Genomic DNA, 27,574 nt, shown 5'->3' with positions numbered 1-27,574 from the left:
TCTTACATTTAGGTCTTTAGTCCTTTTTAATTTTATTTTTGTGTATGGTATTAAATAATGTTCTAATTTCATTTTTTTTTACATGTAGCTGTCCAGTTTTCGCAGCACCATTTTTTTTTTATTATTTTTTTTTATACTGCAGGTTCTTATTAGTCATCAATTTTATACACATCAGTGTATACATGTCAATCCAATCGCCCAATTCATCACACCACCATCCCCACCCCACCATGGTTTTCCCCCCTTGGTGTCCATACGTTTGTTCTCTACATCTGTGTCTCAACTTCTGCCTTGCAAACCGGTTCATCTGTACCATTTTTCTAGGCTCCACATACATGCGTTAATATACAATATTTGTTTTTCTCTTTCTGACTTACTTCACTCTGTATGACAGTCTCTAGATCCATCCACGTCTCAACAAATGACTCAATTTCGTTCCTTTTTATGGCTGAGTAATATTCCTTTGTATATATGTACCACAACTTCTTTATCCATTCTTCTGTCGATGGGCATTTAGGTTGCTTCCATGACCTGGCTATTGTAAATAGTGCTGCAATGAACATTGGGGTGCATGTGCCTTTTTGAATTATGGTTTTTTCTGGGTTTATGCCCAGTAGTGGGATTGCTGGATCATATGGTAATTCTATTTTTAGTTTTTTAAGGAACCTCCATGCTGTTCTCCATAGTGGCTGTATCAATTTTCATTCCCACCAACAGTGCAGGAGGGTTCCCTTTTCTCCACACCCTCTTCAGCAATTGTTGTTTGTAGATTTTCTGTTGATGCCCATTCTAACTAGTGTGAGGTGGTACCTCATTGTAGTTTTGATTTGCATTTCTCTAATAATTAGTGATGTTGAGCAGCTTTTCATGTGCTTCTTGGCCATGTGTATGTCTTCTTTGGAGAAATGTCTATTTAGGTCTTCTGCCCATTTTTGGATTGGGTTGTTTGTTTCTTTAATATTGAGCTGCATGAGCTGTTTATATATTTTGGAGATTAATCCTTTGTCCGTTGATTTGTTTGTGAATATTTTCTCCCATTCTGAGGGTTGTCTTTTCGTCTTGTTTATGGTTTCCTTTGCTGCCAGCACCATTTATTGAACAGACTGTCTTTTCTCCATTGTATAGTGTTGCCTCCTTTGTCGTAGATTAATTGACCATAGGTGCATGGGTTTATTTCTGGGTTTTCTATACTGTTCGATTTATCTATATGTCTGTTTTTGTGCCAGTACCATACTATTTTGATGGCTGTAGCCTTGTAGTATAGTCTGAAATTAGGGAGCCTGATTCCTCCAGCTCCATTTTTCTTTCTCAAGATTGCTTTGGCTATTCAGGGTCTTTTGTGTCTCCACATAAATTTTAAGATTTTTTTTGGTTCTAATTCTGTGAAAAATGCCATTGGTAATTTGATAGGGATTGCACTGAATCTGTAGATTGCTTTGGTTAGTATAGTAATTTTTAAAAATTATTTATTTTTTAATTTATTTATTTTTGGCTGTTGGGTCTTCATTGCTGCATGCGGGCTTTCTCTAGTTGTGGTGAGTGGGGGCTACTCTTCATTGCGGTGCATGGGCTTCTCGTTGCGGTGGCCTCTCTTGTTGTGGAGCACGGGCTCTAGGCATGCAAGCTTCAGTAGTTGTGGCACGCGGGTTCTAGAGCGCAGGCTCGATAGCTGTGGTGCATGGGCTTAGCTGCTCCATGGCATGTGGGATCTTCCTGGACCAGGGCTCGAACCCATGTCCCCTACATTGGCAGGTAGATTCTTTTTTTTTTTTTTTTTTTTTTTTTGGGCAGGTGGATTCTTAACCAGTGCACCACCAGGGAAGCCCTAGTATAGTAATTTTGACAATATTATTTCTTCCAATCCAAGAACATGGTACATCTTTCCAACTGTTTGTGTCATCTTTAATTTCTTTCATCAGCATCTTATAGTTTCCAGAGTACAGGTCTTCTGCCTCCTTAGGTAGGTTTACTCCTAGGTATTTTATTCTTCTTGATGTGATGATAAGTGGGATTGTTGCTTTAATTTCTCTCTGATATTTCATTGTTAGTGTATAGAAATGCAACAGAATTCTGTGTATTAATTTTGTATCCTGCAACTTTACTGAATTCATTGATGAGCTCTAGTAGTTTTCTGGTAGTGTCTTTAGGATTTTCTATGTATAGTATCATGTCATCTGCAAACAGTGACAGTTTTACTTCTTTTCCAGTTTGGATTGTTTTTATTTTTCTTCTCTGACTGCTGTGACTAGGACTTCCAAGTCTGTGTTGAATAAAAGTGGCAAGAGTGGGCATCCTTGTCTTGTTCCTGATCTTAGAGGAAATGCTTTCAGCTTTTCATCATTGAGTATGATGTTAGCTGTAGGTTTGTCATATATGGCCTTTATTATGTTGAGGTAGGTTCCCTCTATGCCCACTTTCTGGAGAGTTTTTATCATAAATGGGTGTTGAATTTTGTCAAAAGCTTTTCCTGCATCTATTGAGATGATCTTATGATTTTTAATTCTTCAAATTGTTGATGTGGTGTATCACACTGATTGATTTGCGGATACTGAAAAATCCTTGCATACCTGGGATAAATCCCACTTGATCGTTGTGCATGATCCTTTTAAATGTATTGTTGGATTTTGTTTGCTAGTATTTTGTTGAGGATTTTTGTGTCTATGTTCATCAGTGATATTGGCCTGTTATTTTGTGTGTGTGTGTGTGTTATCTTTGTCTATTTTTGTCTAGTTTTGGTATCAGTGTGATGGTGGCCTCATAGAATGAGTTTGGGAGTGTTCCTACTTCTGCAGTTTTTTGGGAATAGTTTCAGAAGGATAGGTGTTAACTCTTCTCTAAATGTTTGATAAAATTCATCTGTGAAGCCAGCTGGTCCCGCACTTTGGTTGTTGGGAGTTTTTAAATCACAGTTACAATTTCATTACTTGTGGTTGGTCTCTTCATATTTTCTATTTCTTCCTGGTTCAGTCTTGGGAGGTTGTACCTTTCTAAGAATTTGTCCATTTCTTGCAGGTTGTCCATTTTATTGGCATATAGTTGCTTGTAGTAGTCTCTTATGATCGTTTGTATTTCTGTGGGGTCCATTGTAACTTCTTTTTCATTTCTGATTGTATTGATTTGGGCCCTCTCCCTTTTTGCTTGATGAGTCTGGCTAAAGGCTTATCAATTTTGTTTGTCTTTTCAAAGAACCAGCTTTTAGTTTCATTGAACTTTTCTATTGTTTTCTTCATCTCTGTTTCATTTATTTCTGCTCTGATTTTTTATTTCTTTCCTTCTGCTAACTTTGGGTTTTGTTTGTTCTTCTTTCTCTGTAGTGGCTTTAGGTGTAAGGTTAGGTTGTTTATTTGAGATGTTTCTTCTTTCCTGAGGTAAGATTGTATTGGTATAGACTTCCCACTTAGAACTGCTTTTGCTGAGTCCTGTAGGTTTTGGATCATTGTGCTTTCATGTGTCTCCAGGTGTTTTTTAATTTCCTCTTTGATTTCTTCAGTGATCCATTGGTTGTTTAGTAGCATATTGTTTAACCTCCATGTGTTTGTGTTTTTTTATAGTTTTTCCTCACGTTGTGGTTGGAAAATATGCTTGATATGTTGTCAATTTTCTTTAAATTTACCGAGGCTTACTTTGTGGCCCAGCATGTGATCAATCCTGGAGAATGTTCCATGTGCACTTGAGAAGAACACGTATTCTGCTGCTTTTGTATGGAATGCTCTATAAATATCAAAGTCCATCGGTCTAATATGTCATTTAAGGCCTGTGTACCTTATTGATTTTCTGTCTGGATGATCTGTACATTGGTGAAAATGGTATGTTAAAGCCCCCCATGATTACTGTTACTGTCAATTTCTCCTTTTATGACTGTTAGTATTTGCCTTATATATGAGGTGCTCCTATGTTGGGTGCATATATATTTATAATTCTTATATCTTCTTCTTGGATTGATCCCTTGATCATTATGTAGTGTCCTTCTTTGTCTCTTGTAACATTCTTTATTTTAAAGTGTATTTTGTCTGATATGAGTATTGCTACTCCAGCTTTCTTTTGATTTGCATTTGCATGGAATACCTTTTTCCATCCTCTCACTTTCAGTCTGTATGTGCCCCTAGATCTGAAGGGGGTCTCTTGTAGACAGCATATATGCGGGTCTTGGTTTTGGATCCATTCAACCAGTCTGTCTTTTGGTTGGAGCATTTAATCTGTTTATGTTTAAGGTAATTATTGATGTGTATGTTCCTTATTGCCATTTTCTTAGTTGTTTTGGATTTGTTTTTGTAGGTCTTTTTTCTTCTCTTCTTTTGGTCTATTCTCTTGTGATCTGTAGATTTTCAGTTTGTGGTTTCCATGAAGTTTTGATATAGCAGTCTATATATAAACAAGATCATTTTAAGTTGCTCCTCTTTTAATTTCAAATGCATTTCCAGTATCCTGCATTTGTGCTTTCCTCTTCTCACAATTGCTGGTTTTGATATATTTGTGTGTATGATTTCCTACCTTTACTGTATGCTTGCCTTTACCAGTGAGCTTTTCCATTTGTAGTTTTCTTGTTTCTAATTGTAGCCTTTTCTTTTCTGCCTAGAGAAGTTCCTTTAGCATTTGTTGCAAACCTGGTCTGGTGGTGCTGAATTCTCTTAGCTTTTGCTTGTTTGTAAGGTTTTTGATTTCTCCAAATCTGAATGAGATCCATGCTGGGTAGAGTAATCTTGGTTGTAGGTTCTTCCCTTTCAGCACTTTAAATATATCATGCCACTCCCTTCTGGCCTGCAGACTTTCTGCTGAAAAATCAGCTGATAACCTTATGGGGATTCCCTTGTATGTTATTTGTTGCTTTTCCCTTGTTGCTTTTAATGTTCTTTCTTTGTCTTTAATTTTTGTCAATTTGATTACTATGTGTCTTGGCGTGTTCCTCCTTGGGTTTTTCCTGCCTGGGACTCTCTTCACTTCCTGGACTTGGGTGACTGTTTCCTTTCCCATGTTAGGGAAGTTTTCAGCTATTATCTCTTTAAATATTTTCTCAGGTCCTTTCTCTCTCTCTTCTCCTTCTGGGACTTCAATAATGTGAATGCTGGAGCGTTTAATGTTGTTTGGCCTGAGGTGTCCCAGCACTGGAGCCTGCAGGCTGTTGTGTGGGGCCAGGTCTTGATGAGAAAATGGCGTCCTCCATGAGGGCTCACGCCAATGAGTACATCCTAGAACTACTGCTACCAGTGTCTTTGTCCTCGCAGTGAACCACAGCTGCCCCCTCCTGCCCCCGCCTCCACAGGAAACCCTGCAATACTAGCAGGTACATCTGGCCCAGTCTCTTATGAGGTCACTGCTTTTTCCCCTGTGTCCTGGTGAGCACGAGACCTCGTGTGTGCCCTCCAAGAGTGGAGTTTCTGTTTCCCCCAGTCCTGTGGAATTCCTGTGATCAAACCCCACTGGCCTTCAAATCTAGATTCTCTGGGGGCTCTTCCTCCCATTGTCAGACCCCCAGGCTGGGAAGCCTGATGTGGGACTCAGAACTTTCACTCCTGTGGGAGAACTTCTGTTGTATAATTATTTTCCAGTTTGTGGTTCACCCATCCAGTGGGTATGGGATTTGACTGTGCCCCTCCTACCATCTTGTTGTGGCTTTTTCTTTGTCTTTGGATGTAGGGTATCTTCTTGGGTAGGTTCCAGTGTTGTTTTTTTTTTTTTAATTTATTTTTGCTGCATTTGGTCTTCGTTGCTGCGTGTGGGCTTTCTCTAGTTGCAGGCAGGGGTTACTCTTCGTTGCGGTGCGCGGGCTTCTCATTGCGGAGCACAGGCGTTAGTAGTTGCGGCATGTGGGCTCAGTAGTTGTGGCTCATGGGCTCTAGAGCACAGCTCAGTAGTTGTGGCACACGGGCTTAGTTGCTCTGTGGCATGTGGGATCTTCCTGGACCAGGGCTCGAACCCCTGTCCCCTGCATTGGCAGGCGGATTCTTAACCACTGCGCCACCAGGGAAGTCCCTCCAGCATTTTTTTTTGACGATGGTTGTTAAGCAGTTAGTTGAGATTTTGGTGTTTTCGTAAGAAGGGGTGAGCTCGTGTTCCCCTACTCTGCTATCTTGTCTCCATTGACCATGTTTGTTTTGTAACTTTTAAACTAGAGCTGTAAGTGAATTACATACCACTATTACCATATTACAGAATCCAAGTTTGACTCTATTTTCCATAGCAGTGAGTTTTACACTGCCTTCTTATGTTTTTATGATGTTAATTATCATCCTTTTATATTTATCCCTCAGTATCTGCAGGGAACTGGTTGCAAGACTTGCTGCGGACACCAAAATCTGTGGATGCTCATGTCCCATTGTCAGCCCTCTGTATCTGTGGGTTCCCCATCCATAGATCCTCCAGTTGTACACATAGTACGTGGTCCATGGTTGGTTGAATTTGTGGATGCAGAACCCATGGATATGGAGGGCTGACTATACTTCCACTCAAAGAACTTCCTATAACGTTTCTTGTAAAGCATGTCTAGTGATGATGAATTTTCTCAGCTTTCGTTTTTTAGGGAAAGTATTTATCCCTCCTTTATTTCTGAAGGAGAGCTTCACTGAGTGTAGAATTTCTTGGTTGACAGTTTTCCCCCCAACATTTTTTTTTTAAGATTTTTTTTTCATGTGGACCATTTTTAAAGTCTTTATTGAATTTGTTACAATATTGCTTCTGTTTTATGTTTTGGTTTTATGGTTGTGAGGTATGTGGAATCTTAGCTCCCCAACCAGGGATCGAACCCACACCCCCTGCATTGGAAGGCAAAGTCTTAACCACTGGACTGCCAGGGAAGTCCCCCTCCACCCCCAGTATTTTGAATATGTCCTACCATTCTCCTCTAGTCTGAAAAATTTCCATTATGAAATCCACTGATAGTCTTATGGAGGTTCCCTTGTATGTAACTTCTCTCTTTTCTCTTGCTGCTTTTAAAATTCTTTGACTTTGACTTTTGAAAATTTAATTATAATATGTCCTGGTGTAGCCCTATTTGGGTTCAACCTGTTTGGGATCCTTTGGGCCTTTTGCATCTGGATGTCTAGTTCTCTCCCCAGGTTTGGGAAGTTTTCAGCCATTATTGACTTAAATACACTTTTTGTCCCTTTTCTCCTTCTGGAATTCCAAAAATTCGAATATTTTTCTTTGTGTACCATAAGTCCCTTAGGCTCCCTTCAATCTTTTTTCATTATTTTTCCTTTTTGTTCCTCTGACTGGATAATTTCAAATGTCCTGTTTTCCAGGTTTCTGATTCTTCTGCATGGTTGAGTCTGCTTTTGAAGCTCTCTATTTTTTTTTTAATTTATTTTAGGCTGCATTGGGTTTTCGTTGCTGCGCGTGGACTTTCTCTAGCCGTGGCGAGTGGGGGCTACTCTTCGATGCGGTGCACGGGCTTCTCATTGCAGTGGCTTCTCTTTGTTGGGGAGCATGGGCTGTAGGTGCACGGGCTTCAGTAGTTGTGGCACACGGGCTTCAGTAGTTGTGGCTCATGGGCTCTAGAGCGCAGGCTCAGTAGTTGTGGCTCACGGGCTTAGTTGCTCCATGGCATGTGTGATCTTCCTTGACCAGGGCTCGAACCTGTGTCCCCTGCATTGGCAGGCGGATTCTCAACCACTGCACCACCAGGGAAGTCCAAAGCTCTCTATTGAATTCTTTGGTTCAGTTATTCTATTCTTCAGCTCTGTGATTTTTTTCATGGTTTATATTTCTTTGTTGAACTCATTTTGTTTACTTCTCTAATTTCATTTAGTTGTCTGTTCTTGTAGCTCACGAAACCTCTTTAAGATGATTATTCTGAATTCTTTGAAAGTTCATAGCTCTCCATTTCCTTAGGGTTAGTTATTGGCCCTTTATTACTTACCTTTGGTGGTATCGTACATACTTGCTTTTTCATGATCCTTGATTCTTTATACCGGTGTCTGTTCATTTGAATAAGTGATCTCTTTTTCCAGACTTTAAGGTTTACTTTGGCAGAGACAGTTCTTCACCAATCAGCTCTGTTTAGGTTTCTGGACGTGTCTGCTGGTAACATCCTTGGGCAGGTGGGGCCTGTTATTAGTGTCAGTTTGGGCAAGGCATCAGTTCGAGCTCTGAGGTTAGGGGTGGGGGCGTGCCACTGGCTGAGAACAGCTGGATAGGACTGCTATCTTGGTTTCCTGCCCAAATGCAGCTGTAGGATGGGCTTCATGACTGTCTGGATTCTGGTCAGGCTTACTAAATGCTTTGGACTGGGTACTACTAAACCCAGCAGTAGGTGGGGCTATGAATTAGCTTCCCTGCCCTGGCAAAGCAGCAGGACGGGACCCAGGGCCTGCGTGGCTCATTGTCTGGGGACTCAAATCAGGCAAGAGTGTGCACTGAATATTTTGGTTAGGTGAGGCCACCAGTTTTCCTTTGCAGACAGAGAAAGCCATGGGCTGCACTCTATTCAAGCGCCACCATAAGCAGGGCTGTTAGATGGGTGATGCAGCTTCCTGTGTGTCAGGGTTAGGTTTCTTGGTCAGGTGGTCTGAAGGTAGTAGTCAGTAATAAGTGAGGTTGTGAATCAGCTTCGCTTCCTGGGCACAGCAGGAAAAACACCTCAAGTGCCACTAATGCTCTTTGTTGGTGGCCTTGACTCAAGCCAACTCATGCCGCAAGTTCCCTGGCTGAACAGGGCCAGTTTGTTTGCCCTGGCAGCCATCAGCTCTGCCCACTCTCCTCTCAGCTTAAGAGTTGCTGGGTTACACAGCTTCTAGGTGTTCTCACAAACCCTTCCTATCAGATGGGGGGCCACACTCCACAGTGCCTAGGGCTATAACTTGGGCTCATGCCTGGGTGGCACTGGGAGGGCCCCACTTCAGGCAGCTCTCAAATTTTCCCAAACAGGCTTTCTGGTCTGGAAGGGCCAGGGGCCTCAATCTGTAGTGGGTGGGGGCCATGTATCACCTCCCCTGCCTGGGTGTAGCAGAGGAAATCTCCAGAGGGAGAACATAAAGATGGCATCCCTGGCCTACGTTCCCCGAGGGCCTCTCTGTAGGCCTCTAGATGTATGCCAAGCCTGAAGCCTGCCCTTAAGGTTGATGATCCAGGACAAAAAATGAGGCGTCTTCCACAGAAACTGGGGGTGTGTTTCAGTCTGCTGTCTGTGCAATGCCCCAAGGGTGGCAGCCCACCAAGAACTGTTAGAGTTGCATGGGACCCAGGAATTCCAGCCCCTCTGGTCACCAGAGCCAGGCCATCGAGGGCTGTCCCTGGGTGGCAACTGCCAGGGCCAGGTCACCAGATGTAAAAAACCAGGGCATCAGATGAGGGTTGGAATTGCTTATCCTTATTTCTTCACCATGCTCATGTTGGGGGGGCTTTGGGAAGGCGGGTGTGAGGGGTGAAAAGGGCAGATAGTGGGATACTGGAAATATTCTTTTGTCCTTGCAAAGACAAATTAGAATCCTCTGGGGTGGTCTTGGACACTTTTTAGGAAATTTGACTCATGCAAAGTCTCAGCCCATCTGGAAATACATACACTGCCATTTTGCTTAGGTTTTCAAAATCTCATTGCCAAGCCATTTCTGAATGATTCCTCTGGGAAGGTATTTAGGTTTTATAGCCACTAGTTGAACTCGAATTTCTTAGCTATCTTCAGGACAGTTTGGAGTGGGCAAATAAACTTCCCCAAACAGAAGAGTACTGCTCCTGTGGGTCTGTAGTTTGACATGGAATTTTCTTTAACCATGCTCACACCTCCCTGCTTGGGGTTTTTTGTTTGTTTTTTTCCAGCAAGCACAATGTGGCCTGGATCTTCGACACATCACCATAGTGGAGCTGGTAGGTGTGTTCCCGACCCTCATCGGCAGGATAGGAGCAAAGATTATGCCTCCAGCCCTAGCTCTGCAGCTCAGGTAGGGGGAAGTTCTGTTCTTAAGTATTATTACTTATAAAAGTGCTTTTTTTCTGATCAGGTTCCCTGATTTCTCTCTATTCATTCTTGATTCCAGGCAACCTTCAACCTTTAATTACTTTTATTCTGGGAGTATTATAACAATATTAATTGGCATGTGGCTGCTTGTCCAAATACATGATGCAGTGGGTAATTACCAGGGTTCCTTCCCCCTCCAGGTGTTTTTGCTTTGTCTTTGTTTTTTTTTCCCCTTGGTGGGAGTGGGATGGGAAGGGGACAGAATGTAAAAAGGATTTACGCAATCCTTGGTCTTCTTAAGAGGGCAGGCCTCCAATTTAGCCTTTCCAGGCTTGGCCTCTTTTTCCTCCATGCTTCCAGGGCACTTGTCCATAGTCCCATTTTAACAACTTTTGGTAACACTTAAAAAGCCAGAATCATGGTGTTCAGACTCTGAGTAATGGTGCGTTAAAAAAGCAGAATTGAACAGCCAAAAGGTAATTTCAGAGCAAGCCAAATTTTTACTTGTATCTTTTGACCACTGTGAAAAGGACAATTAGCGTAAAGCAGAGCTCCTCAAAATCTTCCTTTCTCCCCTTTTTCTCTCACACTCTGCAAGGGAGGGGGCAGATCTCTGTTCTATATAATCTCATGGTCCCAAGCTCTTGGTGGCTCCACCATCTTGTAGAATCAACATCCCAGAATACATTACTTTCAGGTTTCTGCAAAGGGGGAAAAGAGTAAAAACAAACCATGCCACTTTTTTTTTGGCTTCATATTGGAAGCATAAAATTGCTGTCTCTCAGTCCCTTGGCCAGAACTCATCACATGATTGCAATCAGCCTTCAAGGGAGACTGGGAAATGTAGTCTTTCTATATACCCAGGAAGAAGAAAATGAAATAGAATGTGGTGAACCCTATCACGGATTTTCAAAGAGGTTCACAGAAATTCCTTGAGAGATTATGATAGAAATATGTCCTTAGCAAGTGATGTTACAGATTGACATAATAGCTTCTTTTTTCTAACTTCCTTATTTTCCATCTGCCTTCTGACCCTCCACATGTTTGATTTATACCTCTCTCCACGCGAAGAGAGTCTGCCCCATCTACACCAGGGTCAAAAACTCAGAAGGCGAGGGATGGAAAAAGAAAAATAGGCCTGAATTCTCTTTAGTTGGCTGAAGGAAGGAGAAGCCTGGGAATACTCATAAGCTTTTACTTATTCATTTTTTATCCACCTGCATTTGCATCTAGTACGTCCCTAGGGGTAACACTTTTGAGGTCAGTACCAGATGTTTTCAAGATTTGCTGCCTAGTACCTAGCACAGTGCCTGGTACCATGTTGGTGCTAAGTAAGTAAATGACTCTAAATGGAAACAGCTTTACTATTTCCAGGGGTGATAGTACCCTTTAAGAGCATATCTATAATTACCAACACTTCAATTTGAAGATAAGAAAACTTAAGAGGATTGTTGACGTCTGAAAAATTTTATTGAAAATTCTCAAAGTAGGTTTCGTGAAGCTATTGCTTATTTAGAACTAACTGCTCATATGCTATGTCAATGATTTTTTTTAAAACCTGTTGCAGAATTGACTAAAGGTTTTTTTTTTCTGAATTGCAGATATATAGAGAGAATCTTAATGTGATTTTTAAAAAATTTTTTATTTATTATTTATTTATTATTTTTATTTTTGGCTGTGTTGGGTCTTCGTTTCTATGTGAGGGCTTTCTCCAGTTGCGGCAAGTGGGGCCACTCTTCATCGCGATGCGCGGGCCTCTCACTATCGCGGCCTCTCTTGTTGCGGAGCAGAGGCTCCAGACGCTCAGGCTCAGTAGTTGTGGCTCACGGGCCCAGTTGCTCCACGGCATGTGGGATCTTCCCAGACCAGAGCTCGAACCCGTGTCCCCTGCATTGGCAGGCAGATTCTCAACCACTGCGCCACCAGGGAAGCCCAATGTGATTTTTAAATTGTTTAAATTTGAAGAATAGAAAAATCTGATTTAAGAAAACTGCTATCATTCAGGTTTTATATGTTGGGGCTACTGTAGACCTCTGTAGGCTGAGGATGATTTAAACAAATAAGTTGTATAAATGAATTATGCAGTGGTTCTCAAGCTTTAGCCTGCCTCAGAATCTCCGGGAGGGCTGTTAAAACAGAGTGCTGGGCCCCTCGCCCAGAGTTTCTGACTCAGTTGGTCTATGACAGGGCCTGAGAACTTGCATTTCTAGCAAGTTTCCAGGTGTTGCTGATGCTGCCGGTCTGGGGATCACAGTGAGTGAACCACTGGCCTTGTGGTTTTACCAAAGGCTTCACAGGTTTGAAATGGAATGTCCTATTGTTTTCAGTGTACACGTCTTTCAACTCCTTGGCTAAGTTTATTCCTAGGTATTTATTCATTTTCATACAATTATAAAAGTGATTTTTCTTTATTTCTCTTTTTGTTACTGTCTTATTAGTGTATAGAAATGCACGAGATTTTTGTATATTTATTTTGTATCCTGCAACTTTACTGAATTGGTTTATTAATCTAACAGCTTTTTGATGGATTCTTTAGGGTTTTCTATATATAATATCATGACATCTGCAAATAATGACAGTTTTACTTTATTTTCCAATTTGGATGCCTTTTTTCCCCCTTTTTCTTGCCTACTGAGTCTGGCTAGGACTAACAATACCATATTGAATACAAGTTGCAAGAGTGGGCATCCTTGGCTTGTTCCTGATCTTAGAGGCAAAAGCTTTCAGCTTTTCACCATTGGGTATGAAGTTAGCTGTGGGCTTGTTTATATATGACCTTTATTATGTCAAGGTATGTTCCCTCTATACCCACTTGGTTGAGAGGTTTTTATCATAAATGGATGTTGAATTTTGTCAAATGCTTCTTCTGCAGCTATTAAGATTATATGATTTTTATCATTCATTTTGTTAACATGGTATAACATGGTGATTTGTAGATGTTGAACCATCTTTGCATCTCTGGAATAAATGTCACTTGTATGATCCTTTTAATGTATGTTGAATTCTGTTTACGAATATTTTGTTGAAGATTTTTGCATCTGTGTTCACCAGGGATATTGGCATGTAATTTTCTTGTGTCCCTGTCTGGTTTTGGTTACCAGCTAATGGTGGCTTTGTAAAATGAATTTTGAAATGTTACCTCCTCTTCTAGTTTTTGGAAGAGTTTGAGAAGGATTAGTATTAATTCTTCTTTGAATGTTTGGTAGAATTAATTCTTCTTTGAGTGTTTGGTAGAATTCACCAGTGAAACCATCTGGTCCTAGACTTTTGTTTGCTGGGAGGTTTTTGATTACTGATTCAATCTCCTTAATAGTAATTTGTTCAGATTTTCTATTTCTTCATGATTCAGTCTTGGAAGGTTGTATTTTTCTAGGAATTTATCTGCTGCTTCTAGGCTGTCAAATTTGTTGGCATATAATTGTTTGTAATAGTCTCTTATCCTTTGTATAGCTGTGGTATCAGTTGTAATATCTCTTCTTTCATTTCTGATTTTTATTTGAGCCCTCTCTGTCTTGGTGAGTGTAGCTAAAGGTTTATCAATTTCACCTTTTCAAAGAACCAGCTCTTGCTTCATTGGTCTTTTCTATTATCCTTTTAGTCTCTCCTTCATTTATTTCTGCTCTGATCCTTATTATTTCCTAACTTCTACTAACTTTGGGCTTTGTTTTCTAGTTCTTTCAGTTGTAAAGTTAGGTTGTTTTGAGATTTTTGTTTCTTGATAAGTATTTATTGCCCTGAACTTCTCTCTTAGAACTGCTTTTGCTGCATCTCATATAAGTTTTGTTATGTTTTATTTCCGTGTTCATTTGACTGAAGGTATTTTTTTGACTTATCTTTGACCCACTGATTGTCCAGTAACACATTGTTTAATCTCCACATTATTTATGAATGTTTCCAGTTTTCTTCCTATATTTGATTTCTAGTTTCATACATTATTATTTTTTTAATTTTATTTATTTATTTATGGCTGTGTTGGGTCTTCGTTTCTGTGCGAGGGCTTTCTCTAGTTGCGGCAAGTGGGGGCCACTCTTCATCGTGCTGCGCGGGCCTCTCACTATCGCGGCCTCTCTTGTTGCAGAGCACAGGCTCCAGATGCGCAGGCTCAGTAGCTGTGGCTCACAGGCCCAGTTGCTCTGCGGCATGTGGGATCTTCCCAGACCAGGGCTCGAACCCGTGTCCCCTGCATTGGCAGGCAGACTCTCAACCACTGCACCACCAGGGAAGCCCTTCATACATTATTATCTTAAAAGATGCTTGATATGATTTCAATCATTTTAAATTAAGACTTGTTTTATAGCCTAATGTGATCTATCCCAGAGAATGTTCCATGTGCACATGAAGACTATATATTCTATTGCTTTGGATGGGGTGTTCTGTATGTATCTCTTTAAACCTATGTGGTATAATGTGTTAAAGGCTGCTGTTTTCATTACTGATTTTCTGTTTGGATGATCTATCCATTGTTGTAAGCTGGATATTAAAGTCCCCTACTATCATTGTCCTACTATTTCCCTTTTAGGTCTGTTAATATTTGCTTTATACATTTAAGTGCTCCTATGTGGGTTGCATATATATTTACAAATATTATATTACACCCTTTTGTTTGATTGTTTTAAAGTCTATTTTGTCTGATACAAGAACAGTGATCCAGCTTACTTCTGGTTTCCATTTGCATAGAATATATTTTTCCATTCTTTCACTTTGTGTGTGTCTTTACATCTGAAGTGAGTCCCTTGTAGGCAGCATATAGATAGGTGTTTTTTGCTTTTTTTTTAATCCATTCAGCTACTCTTTCTTTTGATTAGAGGATTTAGTCCACTTAAATTATTGATAGGTAGATACTTACTGCCATCTTGTTTTTTGGCTGTTTTATAGTTCCTCTGTTACGTTCTTCTCTATTCTCTTCCTGTGTGATTTGATGAATTTAGTGGTATGCTTAAATTCCTTTCTCATTATCTTTTGTGTATCTATTATAGGTTTCTGGTTTGTGGTCACCATGAAGCTTACATTTAACTTATCAACTTAAAATGGACCATTATAAATATAACAACTTAAGCTTGAAGGCATCCTCAAGCTCCACACACGTTTTGTTTTTGATGTCACATTTTATATCTTTTAATCCTGTGTATCCCTTAAGCAGTTATTGTAGTTATTTTACCACTTTTGTCTTTTAACCTTTATAAATCCACTACTTTTACTAATATATCTACCTTTAAAATTAAAAATCTTTTTATTTTAACCATTTTTAAATTGAAGTAGTTAATTGACAATTTTGTTAGTTTGAGGTGTACAACAAAGTCATACAGTTATACATATATATATGTATTCTTTTTCAGATTCTTTTCCATTATAGGTTATTATAAGATATTGAATATGGTACCCTGTGCTGTACAGTAGGTCCTTGTTTCTATCTATTTTATATATAGTAGTGTGTATGTGTTGATCCAAAACTCCTAATTTCTCCCCCTCCCCCCCACCCCCTACTATCCCCTTTGGTAACCATGTTTGTTTTCTATGTCTGTGACTCTATTTCTGTTTTGTAAAAATAAGTTCATTTATATCATTTTTTTAGATTCTATATATAAGTGATGTCATATGATATTTGTCCTCCTTTGTCTTTCTTCACTTAATATGATAATTTCTAAGTCCATCCATATTGCTGCAAATGGCATTATTTCATTCTTTTTTATGGCTGAGTAATATTCCATTGTATACGTGTACCGCATCTTCTTTATCCATTTATCTGTCAATGGACACTTAGGTTGCTTCCATGTCTTGGCTATTGTAAAATAGTGCTGCTTTGAACAGTGGGGTGCATGCATGTTTTCTTTTTTTTTATTTTATTGGAATATAGTTGATTTACAATGTCATGTTAGTTTCAGGTGTACAGTAAACTGATTCACTTATACATATATTCATTCTTTTTAAGATTCTTTTCTCATAGAGGTTATCACAGAATATTGAGTAGAGTTCCCTGTGTTATACAGTAGGTCCTTGTTGATTATATATCTTATATATAAGAGTGTGTATATATTGATCCCAAGCTCCTGATTTATCCCTCCCCCCCCCCCACACTTCACCTTTGGTAACAATAAGTTTGTTTTCAATATCTGTAAGTCTGTTTCTCTTGTAAATAAGTTCATTTGTATCATTTTTTAAAAATTAGATTCTACATATGAGTGATATCATATGATATTTGTCTTTCTCTGACTTACTTCACTTAGTATAATAATCTCTAGGTCCATCCATGTTGCTGCAAATGGCATTATTTCATTCTTTTTCATGGCTGAGTAATATTCCTTTGTATATATGTACCACATCTTCTTTTTCCATTCCTCTGTTCATGGACACTTAGGTTGCTTCCATGTCTTGGCTATCGTAAATAGTGCTGCAATGAACGTTGGGGTGCATGTATCTTTTTTTTTTTTTTTAATTTTATTTATTTATTTATTTATGGCTTTGTTGGGTCTTCGTTTCTGTGCGAGGGCTTTCTCTAGTTGAGGCAAGTGGGGGCCACTCTTCATCGCGGTGCGTGGGCCTCTCACTATTGCGGCCTCTCTTGTTATGGAGCACAGGCTCCAGATGCGCAGGCTCAGTAATTGTGGCTCACGGGCCTAGTTGCTCCGCGGCATGTGGGATCTTCCCAGACCAGGGCTCGAACCCGTGTCCCCTGCATTGGCAGGCAGATTCTCAACCTCTACGCCACCAGGGAAGCCCTCATGTATCTTTTTGAATTATGGTTTCCTCTGGGTATATGCCCAGGAGTGGGATTGCTGGGTCATATGGTAGTTCTATTTTTAGTTTTTTAAGGAACTTCCATACTATTCTCCATAGTGGCTGTACCAGTTTACATTCCCAACAACAGTGCAAGAGGGTTCCCTTTTCTCTACACCCTCTCCAGCATTTATTGTTCGTAGATTTTTGATGATGGCCTTTTTGACTGGTGTGAGGTGACATCTCAATGTAGTTTTGATTTGCACTTCTCTGATAATTAGTGATAGTGATTATCTTTTCAGGTACTTTTTGGCCATTTGTATGTTTCTTTGGAGAAATGTCTATTTAGATCTTTTGCCCATTTTTTGATTGAGCTGTTTGGGTTTTTTTGATATAGAGCTTCATGAGATATTTGTATATTTTGGAAGTTAATCCCTTGTTGGTCACTTCTTTTGCAAATATTTTCTCCCATTCTGTGGGTTGTCTTTTCATTTTGTTTATGGTTTCCTTCACTGTGCAGAAACTTTTAAGTTTAATTAGGTCCCATTTGTTTGTTTTTGTTTTTCTTCTCATTACTGTAGGAGGTGGATCATAAAAGATATTGCTGTGATTTATGTCAAAGAGTGAGTGTTCTACCTATATGTTAGTCTAAGAGTTTTAAAGTATCTGGCCTTACATTTAGGTCTTTGATCCATTTTGAGTTTATTTCTGTGTATGGTGTTACAGAATGTTCTAATTTCATTCTCTTGCATGTGGCTGACCAGTTTTCCCAGCACCACTGTTGAAGAGACTGTCTTTTCTCCATTGTATATTCTTGCCTCCTTTGTCATATAGTAACTGACCACAGTTGCATGGGTTTATCTCTGGGCTCTCTATCCTGTTCCATTGATCTATATTTCTGTTTTTGTGCCAGTACCATACTGTTTTGATGACTGTAGCTTTATATTGTAGTCTGAAGTCAGGGAGCCTGACTCCTCCAGCTCTGTTTTTCTTTCTCAAGATTGCTTTGGCTGTTCGAGGTCTTTTATGTCTCCATGCAAATTTTAAGGTTTTTTTTTGGTTCTAATTCTGTGAAAAATGCCACTGGTAATTTGATAGGGATTGCATTGCACCTGTAGATTGCCTTGGGTAGTATAGTCATTTTGACAATATTGATTCTTCTAATCCAAGAACATGGTATATCCTTCCATCCATTTGTGTCATCTTTGGTTTCTTTCATCAGTGTCTTAAGTTTTTGGAGTACAGGTCTGTTTATTCCTAGGTATTTTATTCTTCTTGATGTGATGGTAAATGGGATTGTTTCCTTAATTTCTCTTTCTGATCTTTCATTGTTAGTGTATAGGGATGTAAGAGATTTCTGTGTATTCAGTATCCTGCAACTTTACTGAATTCATTGATGAGCTCTAGTAGTTTTCTGGTAGAATCTTTAGGATTTTCTATGTATAGAATCGTGTTATCTGGAAACAGTGACAGTTTTACTTCTTCTTTTCCAGTTTGGACTCCTTGTATTTCTTCTCTGATTGCTGTGGCTAGGACTTCCAAAACTGTTGAATAAAAGTGATGACAGTGCGCATCCTTGTCTTGTTCCGGATCTTAGAGGAAATGTTTTCAGCTTTTCACTGTTGAGAATGATGTTAACTGTAGGTTTGTCATATATGGCCTTTTATAATGTTGAAGTGTGTTTCCCCTATGCCCCCTTTCTGGAGAGATTTTATCATAAATGGGTGTTGAATTTTGTCAAAAGCTTTTTCTGCATCTATTGAGATGATCATATGGTTTTTATTTTTGAATTTGTCAGTGTGGTGTATCACACTGATTTGCAGATGTGAAAGAATCCTTGCATCCCTGAGATAAACCCCACTTGATCATGGTGTATGATCATTTTAATATATTGTTGGATTCAGTTTGCTAGTATTTTGTTGATGACTTTTCCGTCCATGTTCATCAGTGATATTGGCTTGTAACTTTCTTTTTTTGTGGTATCTTTGTCTAGTTTTAGTATCAGGGTGATGGTGGCCTCATAGAATGGGCTTGGGAGTGTGTTCCTTCCTCTGCAATTTTTGGAATAGTGTCAGAAGAATAGGTGACAGAATTCGCCTGTGAAGCCATCTGGTCCTGGACTTTTGTTTGGAAGTTTTTAAATCACTGTTTCGATTTCAGTACTTGTGATTGCTCTATTCATATTTTCTATTTCTTCCTGTTTCAGTCTTGGAAGGTTGTACCTTTCTAAGAAATTGTCCATTTCTTCTAGGTTGTCCATTTTATTGGCATATAGTTGCTTGTAGTAGTCTCTTATGATCCTTTGTATTTCTGTGGTGTCCATTGTAACTTCTCCTTTCATTTCGAATTTTATTGATTCCAGTCCTCTCGCTTTTGTCCTTCATGAGTTTTGCTAAAGGTTTATCAATTTTGTTTATGTTTTCAAAGAGTCAGCTTTTTAGTTTTATCTTTTCTTTTGTTTTCTTCATCTCTATTTCACTGATTTCTGCTCTGATCTTTATGATTTCTTTCCTTCTACCAATTTTGGGTTTTGTTTGTTCTTCTTCCTCTAGTTGCTTTAGTCTCTTAGTCTGTCCTCATTTCTTTTCATTTTTTTATTCTGTTTCATGACAGTGATTTCCACCATTCTGTCTTCCAGCTCACTTATTCGTTCTTCCGCCTCAATTATTCTGCTATTGATTTCTTCTAGTATATGTTTCATTCCAGTTGTATTGTTCATCTGTTTGGTCTTTAAATCTTCTAGCTCTTTGTTAAACATCTCTTGTATCTTCTTGATCTGTGCCTCCATTCTTTTTCTGAGATCTTGGATCATCTTTACTATCATTTTTTCAGGTAGGTTGCCAATCTACAGTTATTTACTTGTTCTTGTGGGTTTTTATCATGTTCCTTCGTCTGGAACATTTCTCTGCCATCTCATTTTTTATAACTTTCTGTGTTTTTGGTCTCCTTTCCACTGGCTGCGGGATTGTAGCTCCTTTTTGCTTCTGGTGCCTGCTCCCTTTGCTTCTGGTGGGTGAGTTTGGTCCTGGGGCTTGTGCAGGCTTCCTGCTGTGAGGGACTGGTGCCTGCACACTGGGGGGGGGCGGTGGAGCTGGGTCTTGTCCCTGTGGGGGGCAGAGCCATGTCAAGGGGTGTGTTTATTGGTGGCTGTTGGCTGAGGACGACTTTAGGCAGCCTCTTTGCTGATGGGTAGCACTGTATTCCCCCTCTGCTGGTTGGTTTGGCCTGAGGCGTCCCAGCACTGGAGCCTGAAGGCTGTTGAGAGGGGCCAGGTCCTGATGCCAAAATTGCGACCTCTAGGAGAGCTCACACTGACAGTATTCTCTGGAGCCTCTGCCACCAGTATCCTTGGTCCCCCCTGCCCCCGCAGTGAGCCACAGCTGATCCCCACCTCCCCAGGAGACCCTCCAAGATTTGTAGGTAGGTACAGCCCAGGCTTATATGGAGTTCCTGCTTTCTGCTGGGTTGCAGTGTACGTGAAACCTTGTGTGTGCCCTCCAAGGGTGGAGTCTCTCTTTTCCCCAGTCCTGTGGAGCTACTGCACTCAAGCCCCACTGGCCTTCAAAGCCAAATGCGCTGGGGCTTCTTCCTCCTGATGTCAGACCCTCAAGCTGGGGAGCCTGATGTAGGGCTCAGGACTCTCACGTTTTTTGGGAGAAACTCTGCAATATAATTATTTTCCAGTTTGTGGTTCACCAACCTGGTGGGTATGTGATTTGATTATGTCACAAAGCCACCCCTGTTACTGTTCAGTTGTCATTTCTTCATTGTCTTTGAACGTAAAATATCTTTTGGTAGGTTCCAGTGTTTTTTTGTTGATGGTTGTTCAGCAGTTGTGATTTTGCTGTTCTCGTGAGATGAGGTGAGCTTAAAGTTTTCTCCAGAGATATGCCTAGGATTGGGATTGTAAGATCATATGGTAACTCTATTTTTACCTTTTTACGGAACCTCTGTACTGTTTTACATAGTGGCTGCACCAATTTACATTCCCACCAACAGTGTAGCAGGGTTCCCTTTTCTCCATACCCTCTCCAACATTTATTAATATTCATATTTATTTTACTTAGTATAACTGGAGAATACTGGCCATTATCATTTGCATTTCTTCATACTGTTCATCTTCAATACATTTGATATTTTAAGAAATTTGCTAAATCATGGCCTAAGAGTTTTATAGATTATAGCGTACAATTGACATCCAATGAACTGTACATACTTAAAGCATAGTGATAAGATTTGACGTATGTATACACCCATAAAACCATCGCCACAATTAGAGAGTGAATGTGTCTATAATTTCCCCAAAATTTGTAGACTTTTTGATGATGGCTGTTCTGACTGGTGTGAGAACTCCTTTGTAGATTTGATTTGCGTTTCTCTGATAATTAGCGATACTGATCATCTTTTCATGTGTCTGTTGGCCATCTGTATGTCTTCTTTGGAGAATTGTCTCTTTAGGTATCCTGCCCATTGGGTAGGGATATTGGGTTGTCTTTTTTGATAATGTGTTGTATGAGGTGTTTGTATGTTTTGGATATTAACCTTTCGTCGGTTGCATTGTTTGTAAATATTTTCTCCCAGTCCATAAGTTGTCTTTTCATTTTGTTTGTGGTTTTCTTTGCTGTGCAAAAGGTTTTAAGTTTAATTATGTCCTATTTGGTTTCCATTACTCTAGGAGACAAATCCAAAAACATATTGCTGCGATTTATGTCACAGTGTTTTCCCTAGGAGTATTCTCCCTAGTGTTCTCCTCTAGGAGTTTTATAGGATTTGTTCTTACCTTTCAGTCTTTAATCCATTTTGAGTTTATTTTTGTATATGGTGTTAGAGAATGTTCTAATTTTCCTGTCTTACGTGTAGCAGTACAGTTTTCCCAGCACCATTTATTGAAGAGCCTGTCTTTGCTCCATTGTATATTCTTGCCTCCTTTGTCATAGTATACCTATCTTTTAACAGTGAGATTTATACTGTGATATTTTTTATTACTAATGAGTGCCCTTTTCAGCTTAAAGAAGTCCCTTTAACATTTCTTGTAAGGCTGGTTTATTGGTGGCCTTCCCCTTAGCTTTTGCTTGTCTGGAAAACTCTTCATCTCTCCAATTCTGAATGATTTTGTTGGGTAGTATAATATATTCTTGGTTATAAGCTTTTATCTTTCAGGAGAATAAATTGTTTCACTCCCTCTGGCCTGCTACGTTTCTGCTGAAAAATCTGATATTTTTATGGGATTCTCTTGTATGTAATATTCTGGTTTTTCTCATTAGATTCTCTCTATGACTTTAAGCTTTTTATATTTTGATTATAATGTGTCTTGGTATGGGTTTGTTTAGGTTCCTCTTTTTTTGGAACTCTCTTGGCTTCCTGCATCTGGATGTCTGTTTTTCTCCCCAGGTTAGGGAAGGTTTCAGCCGTTACTTCTTAAAATAAGTTTTCTGCTTCTTGGTCTATTCTCCTGCTAGGATCCCTATACTGTGAATGTTAGTGTGCTTGATAGTGTCCCAGAAATCTCTTAAGTTATCTTAATGGAAAAAAAAAAAAGATTCTTTTTTCTTTTAGCTCTCTGGGTGAGTTCCACTGCCTTGTCTTTGAGTTTGCCAGTACTTTCTACTGCTTCACCTGCCCCTGAAACCCTCTAGTGTATTTTTCACTTTAGTTACTGTATTCTTCAGCTCTGTGACTTCTCTTTGGTACTTTTTTATATTTTCTGTCTCTTTGAAGTTCACCATGTTCACCCATTCTTCTGAGTTTGGTAAGCATCTTTATAACCATTACTTTTAACTCTTTATCAGGTAAATGACCTATCTTTGTTTTGTTAAGTTTTTTTCCTGAGGTTTTTCTGTTCTTTCATTTCCTTTTCCATTATAGGTCACTACAAGATATTCAATATAGTTCCTTGTGCTATACAGTAGGTCCCTTTTTATCTATTTTACTTGATATGCATTTATTTTGCTGAGAGTGAATCGGTAACAGAAAAACATCTCATTGCATTAGGAATTGTAATTAGCTATTCCTTGACTGTCATATCCTGGAACTTGAGGTTGGCTTAGCATGGTTTCATTGTTTGGAAAGATTTGGTGGACTTATAGACCCAGGGCCGGTTTCATGGGTGTGTGACCTGTGCAAGCACACAGGTCCCACACTGAAAAGGGTCTTGTGTTTGGTTGAGTGGTGTGCTGTCAACATCTTGACCTTCTTAATTTTGGTGGGGGGGGGCTTGAATTTTGGCCTGAGTTTTTATTTAGCCTAAGTTTTTTTTGACAATTGCCTTATCTTTTTACATTTTAATTTTATTGGAGTATAGTTGATTTACAATGTTATGTTAGTTTCAGGTGTACGGCAAAGTGATTCAGTTTTATATTTATATATATGTGTGTATGTGTGTGTATATACATTCTGTTTTAGATTCTTTTCTCATAGAGGTTATCAGCATATTCAGTAGAGTTCCCTGTGCTATACAGTAGGTCCTTGTTGGTTATATGTTTATCTATTTTACATATAGAAGAACATATTCGTCTGTTTTTTCATTTTACTTGGCTCTCTGTTGGTTTCTATGCATTAGAATATGCAACAGCTGCTTCTAGTCTTGAAGGAGTGGCCTCAGGTAGGAGATGAAACTTATTATTTAACCCTGCCCTAACTCTTATCTCTCAGACCTTTGTGATTGTCTATATAGCTTATTTTATTTTTAATTAGCTCCCAGAGTTTCAGGGTGAGCCAAGACCTGTTAGTGCTCCAATGGAGAGGATCAGTCAGCACCTAGATTCAGGCTGATTGGAAGGCAGACCCTCAGGCAGCAGCTTAGCAAGTAGATACAGTCCTGAGGGTCTGCAAGCATTAAGGCCTGTTGGCCACCGGAGCCAGGCAAGAGAGAGAGAGAGAGAGATGTAAGGTGCTGCTGGCTTTAGCAAGGCAGAAGGAATGCAAGAAGATGTCTCTGCTAGATGGAACGTAAAGATGGCAACCTGCTGGAAAAGAAGAGATAAGAGATGGTTTCTGCTGGCTTTAGCAAGGTGGAGCGAGAGTTTGAAAATTGCTTCCACTGGCACACCCCTGCCCCTCAGTCTGATGCTTTAAGGTTATTAAATGAGCCTATTCACATAAAGTGTGGGTACTTTTCAAACGGATGCTTCTGCACTGTGTCTTGGGGTGTTTCTGAGTTTGCGACAGCCCAGCAGATCTCGTGGTGTGAGCCCCATTGGTTTTCAAGGTGAGGTATTTTGGGGTTTGTCTCTCAGGTGTGGGTCTTAAAAGCTGGAGTGCCTGATGTGGGATTGGAACCCTTTGCTCCTCAGGGAGAAGCTCCAGGTTTCCAGTTCCCTCCACATGGGTGGGGGCAGTGACTGGGGCTGGATGTATTGCTAGGATTTTGGACAAGATTGTTTCTCAGCCTCTTCTACCCACTTTGGTGTGATTCCCTTCTCACTTGCCTGATATGCAAGAGTCACTATCCTAGTTTTTCGCTTTCTGGCAGAGAAAATTGTTCCATGTGTAGTTGTAGATTTGGTGTGTCCATGGCAGGAGGGGGGGTTGTATTTTTTTGTCTAGCTCTCTAGAAGATTCTCCAGGAGTTCATTTCAGTCTGCCATTTGTGTAACTCTGAACTATTGCTGGTACCACCTCTCATCCTGTAGGGTGTGTATCCATCCCCCGAATTTCTGTGGTCGCTTAGCCGTGGCGGATGCATTTCTGTACCTGTTGGTAGCCCGCTGCTCTGACCACTCATCTCCTCTCATGGCAGTTTTCCCTCATAATATTTTGTTAGTCAAGGCACAAGGCTCACAGGAGGAACGTGTGTGGTAGATGATGGCACCATGGGGGGATTTCTATCCTAACTTAAGTACTGGACCACCCCACGCTCCAGTTCCTTTCCCACAGGTTCCAGCCACCACAATGTTGCGTAGCCTTTTTTTTCCCTCCAGACTTTCCTATTTCTCTGTTTTCCTGGGTCACCCCTGTCCTAGGACTTCCCCCCTCCTCCCCCTCCCTCCAAACTCTAAATAAATATTCCTCTTCTTAAAGAGGCAGAGAAGATTAGTTCTCCATTCTCACCTCACCTTCATGCTTTACGTTTACATGTTCACAAACTCATTAATGCACTTCTTGAGGTCCCCTCTTTTTACCACAAGAAACCAGTGCAGACACCGTAATGCTTTTATTTCTACTCACTAGAAGTGGATTAGCAATTTAGTTTCCCACTGGGATAAGATAGAAAGTATTCCCATCTCCCCTGAAACTCCCTCTTAAACGGCATAAGAAAGTGTCTTCTCCAGATTTTGTTGTTCACTTTAGCTGAGTGTGCTCTTTGTTTTTTCCCTTGGGCTCAGCTTATCTGTTTGCTTTCTCTGGCTTTTTTTTATCTAAACATGGTACTGATATACACTCTTTTTTACAGTTTAAATTCTAATGGGGTAAAATAGAAAAAAAAAAAAAAACCAGGCCATTGAAACCACTTGAAATGCTTTTTGAAATTACTTGAGGTATAAAAAAATTATAATTAACCAAATCCTTAAACCCTGGGTGAAGAGCCAGTTCGATTCCCTCTATGCAGTTGTGAGCTGGATGGGCCAGAACTACAGTGTTTGGAACGTCATTTCAATCAGCTTCACCTAGGCCAGGGTTTCTCAACCTTGGCACTATTGACATTTGGGGCCTGATCATTCTTTGGTGGAGAGAGGGCTGGTCTGTGCATTGTAGGAGGGCTGGTCTGTGCATTGTAGGATGTTTGTTTGTTTGTTAGGCAGCAGCCCTGGCCTTCAACCAACCACTCGAGGCCAGTAGCACACCCCCCTGCCACTGTGAACACCAAAACTTGTGTCCAGACAGAGCCAAATGTTGATAACCAGTGACTCTAGTGGGTATGTGGTTGTGCAAACCTAGTCTGCGAATGGGGGTTGACTCCAGTTTAATACAAAAAAATTCTGTTAGCATTGTTGTACATGCCTTGGAGCACCTATTGGTACATAGCACCACTGCAGGTCTAAAGTCTGCCTGGCCACTAGAAGCTAAAGCCGTGCTACTCAACCTGTCACGTGCATACCAGTCTTCGGTGGACCTTTCTTACTCATCATACAGATTCTAATCCAGTAGGTTTGCGGGGGAGCGTGGGGTTCTCCACTGCTAACAAGTTCCCATGCAATGCTCCTGGTCCACGTACCACACTTTGAGTAGCAAGGGTCTAAAAGGGAATTCAGTCCTTTGTGGTATTAAGCCTTTCTCTGCACACAGTGTCGTTATAGGACTCTAGTTGGTCCACCAGAGCCCTCGGGGAGTCAGTTTTGACCTAGTCTTCTTTTCTTTGCCCTAGGCTGTTGCTGAGAATCCCACTCTATTCCTTCAGTATGGTGCTAGTGGATAAGCACGGCATGGACAAGGAGCGCTATGTCTCCCTGGCGACGCCTGTGGCCCTCTTCAACTTGATCGACACCTTCCCCTTGAGAAAAGACGAGATGGTCCTGCAAGCTGAAATGGGCCAGACCTGTAACACCTGATGGGATGGGTCCCCTCTCGGCAGGTCCCCTTCTCTTTCTATATCCGTGCTATGCACACAGGAAGGCCTGAAGAATATCCTTGATGTACAGATTTTTATTTGTAATTTTTAAAGTCTATTTTATTATAAGCAAGCTTTCTTTGCACTTAAAATATTAACAGTGCTTTTTACACTTTGAAGTATTCCAAAAAATATGAATGATATTGACTCTCTTAACTCCATCATGGCTGGTTAATTTGGTAGAGAAAATAGAACCTACAACCATACACATGCTTTCAATGCCTTTTATACAGTGTGACACATTTATCTATCTATCTAGCTTGTTTTTTATATAAAACTTTTATTAATAAAATATTTGGGAGCAAATTTACTAAAACTCATTTTCTTTTTCAAGCACTAGCCATACTTGCTCACTGTGGTCACGGGTTTTAGGACTGCGATTCTTGGTGTTTGTTTTAGGAATGGAAAAATGAGTCTTGTCAGGAGGAGCTCAGTTGAGCTGGGAGAGCTGAACATGGAAGGGTCAGAGGAGCCAATTAAGGCAACAAGCCGAAAATGAAAGAGGTAAGAATTTAATCACTTACTGTGATGGTATAACCAAGAAGCTAAAACTGGAAGTTCCATTGTATATTTCTCCATCTTCTATTTTCTCCAATGGACCAGTGCACCAGTTGAAGGTCATGTGGATCACCAAAGAAAGACATGGTTGTTACACTGTTGAGGGAGACCCACCTGTGGCAGTTTGATGCACCCTGGGGTCATGGAAGGGTGAGGGTCTACGAGTGGAAAAGTACTGGATACTGAATCAGTGGGGGAAGGTGTCTTCAGATTCCCCTCTTCCTCCTATAAGGTCCCAGCACAGGAGCATGAAGACCTCTGCCCAAGGCCTCAGAGACCTAAGAATAAAAACCACGTGGGCTAGGAATGCAGGTATGTGAAAGGACATGAACAGTCCTTGGCTACAGTTCCAGCCAGTGACTGTGATTCACTGACTGTACACCAGTCTGTGGTGGGAGAGCAGCTTTCCCTTATGAGACCTTCCAGGCGAAGCCTTTGTAACTGCCTAAGGTTGGGCCTGAAAAAATCATAGTTTTATAACCAGCAGTTGGACTCTTTCAGCTTTCCCAGCCAAACATTGAGGGGAAATTTCAATCTATTCCTGAACAAATAACAATCAATGATGGAAAGTCCAAATTCCAACAGGAAGGTTTAAAACTAGAAGCAGATTTGACACTTCTGAACATTAGGCAGTGAATGCTATCCTGTGAATAGGGTTATATTTCATTTACAAATATGCTTTTTTCCCACAAAGCACACTAGTAGGTGCTTTGACCTCTGTCTCCCTCAGATGTATCAGATAAAAGGTCACTGACATGGTTGGGAGAGGAATGTTAACCAATGACTAGTTTGGAAGCCATGAAAGTTTCAAAAGATCATTTGTCACACAATTAAGTAAACATATCAGCCCACATTAAAGCGCTCCT

The 27,574-nt window shown here is 40.3% G+C and overlaps 2 protein-coding genes across 5 annotated transcripts in view; one reads left to right on the top strand and one right to left on the bottom strand.

Moving 5' to 3' along the window:
* Positions 1-26,466, top strand: part of SRPX (sushi repeat containing protein X-linked) — a 107,685-nt gene extending 81,219 nt beyond the window's left edge. For both annotated transcript variants that reach the window (XM_082446580.1, XM_082446579.1), the window contains 2 exons: positions 9,751-9,872; positions 25,908-26,466. In XM_082446580.1, coding sequence (XP_082302706.1) covers positions 9,751-9,872; positions 25,908-26,091 — 306 coding nt within the window. In that variant the 3' untranslated portion in view covers positions 26,092-26,466. The remainder of the gene's footprint in view (positions 1-9,750; positions 9,873-25,907) is intronic.
* SYTL5 (synaptotagmin like 5) overlaps positions 1-27,574 on the bottom strand; it is a 292,517-nt gene that overhangs the window by 21,694 nt on the left and 243,249 nt on the right. The window contains exon 19 of one of the 3 annotated variants that reach the window (XM_082446458.1): positions 26,595-26,986. The exons of the other annotated variants lie outside the window; for them this stretch is intronic. The gene's annotated coding sequence lies outside the window, so the exon portion shown is untranslated. Of the gene's footprint in view, positions 1-26,594; positions 26,987-27,574 lie in introns of those variants that run through there. 3 annotated transcript variants of the gene reach the window in all.

The sequence above is a fragment of the Balaenoptera physalus genome, assembly GCF_965194825.1.
Source record: "Balaenoptera physalus genome assembly, chromosome: X".
In the NCBI taxonomy this organism is placed as follows: Eukaryota; Metazoa; Chordata; class Mammalia; order Artiodactyla; family Balaenopteridae; genus Balaenoptera; species Balaenoptera physalus.
Note: the sequence above shows the minus strand (reverse complement) of the source record. Positions and strands in the feature narration are given on the sequence as shown.